The following is a 3922-nucleotide window of genomic DNA, read 5'->3' as shown; positions in this document are numbered from 1 at the left end:
AAAGAAGGAGAAATGGGGAGGGGGCTCTCGGCATGCTCTGCGGATGTCCTGGGAGGATTCACTTTGTCTGCGGATAGAAGGGACGCTGGTGGCTTCGGTGGCGGATGGAGGGGGGTGGTTGTTGGTCATCCACATGCCACCCAAGATGTTATTCACTGCTAACAATTACCATTATCTGTCCCCACTTTTGGCTAATCAGACAGAATATGTAATGATGACGCCTGTTTCCTGCTGTCTTTGGGAGGTAACGGGTTATTCTCTCATGGGGGTGGCGGGAGGGGGGGTTACACCTACTCCCATTAGGGCTTTAGCACTTGACTAATTCAGGTACTTAGCATCCTATAGACAGGGACGATTTGAAAGCAGGCAGTGTTTGCAGTGGGGAGGACTGTTTATATAAACAGGACACCTCTGTAAACGACACTAATATTTGGGGTTAGGTGGCGATGGAAAGGAAGGTCCTCTTGAGCCGAGAGATTCCCCAGTAGCTGGACGCAATCCTTTCCTCGCAGCTCTTAAGGAAGGGGGTTCGTTTTGGGGTGGTATTTTTGGGGGACTGTGCGCAACCTACCATGGCCACATCTGGCAGGATCAGTTTTACAGTGAGGAGCATTTTGGATTTACCAGAGCATGATGCTCATAGCATAAAGCAAGCCTCTGACCATCACCACTCAGCGGAGAACTACGCCGGCTCGCCGTATCGAGGGTGGATAGAAACAGACAGAAATCACTATCCCTGTGAGTATAAAACGGACAGGAATTCGCCATCTCCGCACAATTATCTTTCATTTGTTTCCCCTCTTCCTTTGAGGAAGATGCGAAGCAGTGAACTGACAGTGTACATAGCCTAGAGGACCGGGGGAATCGAGGCTGGGAATTTTATAAAATATTACTGAAATGAAACAACGAAACAGCAGGAATGTCCCGGCCACGATCTTAGGACAGAAAAGAGGGTTTGGTTTTTGCTGTGGGTTATTTTGGGAGGGTTTGGGTTGTTTTTTGGGGTTTTTTTGGGGTTTATTTTGGTAGGTGTGTGGATGTTCCCAGCTATGGCAGAACCCAAAACCTCAGGCTGCGTTCACCTCTCTGTGCGTTTATCGCTTCAGCCCGTTTCCCAGATAATTTTTTTACCCCCGTTTCGCTGTTGCAAGAAATCCTGGTTTTTTTGTGCTGAAGGGTTTGAGGCCACCCCACGCTCGGCAGAGGAAAGCTGAGCACTCCCCGGTGCTTCGCCTCCCCGAGCTGCCGCCGAGCGCCTATATCCATGCACCTGCCACCGCGGCGGGCAGGCTCCAGCTCGCAAACCCAGCTGTGCAGCACATTGGTTGCACCTCGCACACATAACTGGTGCCGCAGATACACGGCGTTTGTTGTATACCCGTGTGTGCGCAGCGGGACATGGTCCTTTGAATGGGTGCGGGAACACCACCGGGATAAGTTAAATATTAAGGTAATCGAGCTGCGAGTGAAAAGCAGTAACGAAAGGACGGGGCAGCCGCATGTTCGTATTTCAGTACGCAGGGAACACGAGGGCTGGCAGCCCGCAATCCTCGGGCTGTGCGCGGCGGAGCGGCCGTGCCCCTGCGGGAATTGCCGGCCGGGAAAAGCGGGTCCCCCGCGGGAGAACTGCCCGCTCCGTCCCGTGGGCTAGGTTTAATGTCTTCGTGGGGCTAGCTCACATCTCTCGTTGACTGTTGGCATTAATCCGGCCCTGTAGACAGCCGGGGCTCTCCCTGCGAGAGGCATTTCAGCTCTCGGCAGCCTCCTCGATGCCTGCCCCGCTCCCCGGCCCCGGCCGCTCCCTCTCTCTAACCCACTCGCTGTCCCCAGCTTCCGACGAGAGCGGCCCGGAGATGAGTTTGCCCGACTCCACCCAAAGGTCTCTCCCCGCCCGCGGCTCGGAGGCCGAGGAGAAGAAGAAGAAGCGGCGGGTTCTCTTCTCCAAGGCGCAGACGCTGGAGCTGGAGCGGCGGTTCCGGCAGCAGCGGTACCTGTCGGCTCCGGAGCGGGAGCACCTGGCCAGCCTGATCCGCCTCACCCCCACGCAGGTGAAGATCTGGTTCCAGAACCACCGCTACAAGATGAAGCGGGCGCGAAGCGAGGGCCCCGGCAGCCCCCAGCCGCGCCCGCCAGCCCTGCTGCGCCGGGTGGTGGTGCCGGTGTTGGTGCGGGACGGGGAGCCCTGCCGCGGCTGCCCCGCCAGTCCTCCGGCACCCCCAGCGCGCCCCAAGCTGGGCTGTGCCCTGGCGGGATGCAGCGCCCAGGCCGCCCTCGCCCTGCAGGGCTACCGAGCCTGCCCGCCCGCCGCCGCCCTCGGCGTCTTCCCCGCGTACCAGCACTTAGCACACCCCGCCGTCGTCTCCTGGGGATGGTGACAGCGGCACTCAGCCCTCCGGGGCCGGACTCATCCCACGGGCGGCCCGCCCCAGCCCCGGGCTGCAGCGCGGGGAAGGCGCCGGGGCACGGCGCGGGCGGGCCGGGCGGAGCGCGGCTCCGGGGCAGCGGCAGAACGGGACCGAGCTGGCCGGGACCGAGCTGGCCGGGACCGAGCCGGCCGGGGCCACGCTCTCCTACGCCGGCTTCACCCGAGGGCGAGGATGCCGCGTGAGGCGCGAATTTTGTAAAACCTCCGCTCCTCCTCCTCCAGTTCGAGAGATTCCTTGTTAAAAATTAATGATCATCCTAGCGACCTAGTGTGTTTTAAAATAGCTGACTCTTCCAGTGACTAATAAAATGATTTTTGGCAAATAAATTTTTCCCGGCGGAGAAGTGTAGTTTTGACGATTGAGACACTTCCGTAGGATTGCCTCCTGTGCTATAAAATCTTAGACACTTGTCTCGATGGCTCCAGTGGAATTTGACTTTCAAGCTCGTTTATTTTATCTATTCGAGCCGGTAAATGGCAAATAAATTTTGCTGCAAGCATCTCATTGTAAACGCGGTGATAATTCCTGCGGGAAGCGTGAGGCCGGAGTCTCCCGCTCCCCAAGACTTCGTGTTCTAAGAGGCGATGTCTTCCATAGAGCCCCGAAGGCAGGATCCAGAATTAAGCCGATCCTTCCGTTAGCCTGAAACCGTTCCAAATTTCGACTGGGGAAGGATAGCCAAGAGTGTTGTGTTTTTAAACTATTTGATTAACTATCGATTTTATTACTTTGGGGTGAAAATAATAATACATATTTTCTGCCAACCGTCAGTGGGGGGAAAGTCCTGAAACCCCCTACAAAGCGAAACCCAGGCCCCTGAAATAAGGACTAGATGGGCTGCTTCCATCCCTCTGACAGCACCTGCGGACCACGAACGTGGAGGGAATAGTTGGAGGAAGGACCCCCCGGGGACTGATGCCGACAACCTGGCCACCGAGGAAAAGGTGTCGATGGAATGGGACCCGCAGAACATATTTGAGTGGGGATTTTATTATATATATTTTTAAATTTATTCCCTGGAAGGGGATCATTTTGGACTAGGTATGCCCCTTGGATGTGGTGTGCTGCCTCTGCATCCCGGGGAGCCCAAGGACAGCAAAGCTGGGAGGTGCTGCCGTCCGGATGAGGAGGCGACCAAAAGCACACACCGGTTTCCGTGGGTGATTTTGGCCGCCATCCCCGCCAGAATGGCCCCGCTCTCTCAGCCCTACCTTACCCAGGGCTTCGCACCCTCCACCTGGGCGGCTCGGTGTCGTCTGTGTCCTGGGTGCTGGAGGATGAGACCCAGCTACAGTGCAGGACAGGCTGGGGAGGATGAAGGGACGCCAGTCCTCCCACCTACATCTCCTTCCCTGCCTGGGGAAGCGCAGAGCGCAAGACAGAACCGCTGCTCAGGCCTCTGGGCTCTGCGGGAAGGACCTGGGGAGACACAGCCTCTGTGACACCTGGGTTTGGTTTTATTAGTTGGTTGGTTCGTTCGTTGTTGGGTTTTGATT

At 57.0% G+C, this 3922-nt stretch overlaps 1 protein-coding gene across 1 annotated transcript; it reads left to right on the top strand.

Moving 5' to 3' along the window:
• The first annotated feature begins 454 nt into the window (after positions 1-454).
• Positions 455-2375, top strand: NKX2-8 (NK2 homeobox 8). Its single transcript, XM_015629691.3, has 2 exons — positions 455-738; positions 1831-2375. Exons 1-2 carry the CDS (start codon positions 573-575, stop codon positions 2373-2375), a joined length of 711 nt encoding a protein of 236 aa, XP_015485177.1. The 5' UTR covers positions 455-572.
• Positions 2376-3922: the final 1547 nt, after the last annotated feature.

Source organism: Parus major, chromosome 5 (genome assembly GCF_001522545.3).
Source record: "Parus major isolate Abel chromosome 5, Parus_major1.1, whole genome shotgun sequence".
NCBI classification, from domain to species: Eukaryota; Metazoa; Chordata; class Aves; order Passeriformes; family Paridae; genus Parus; species Parus major.
This window is presented reverse-complemented; position numbering and strand designations above follow the sequence as displayed.

Coding starts and splice junctions, on each gene's coding strand:
- NKX2-8 (XM_015629691.3), top strand. CDS start 573: ATGGCCACATCTGGCAGGATCAGTTTTACAGTGAGGAGCATTTTGGAT. Junction 739..1,830: donor AGACAGAAATCACTATCCCT/GTGAGTATAAAA, acceptor CGCTGTCCCCAG/CTTCCGACGAGAGCGGCCCG.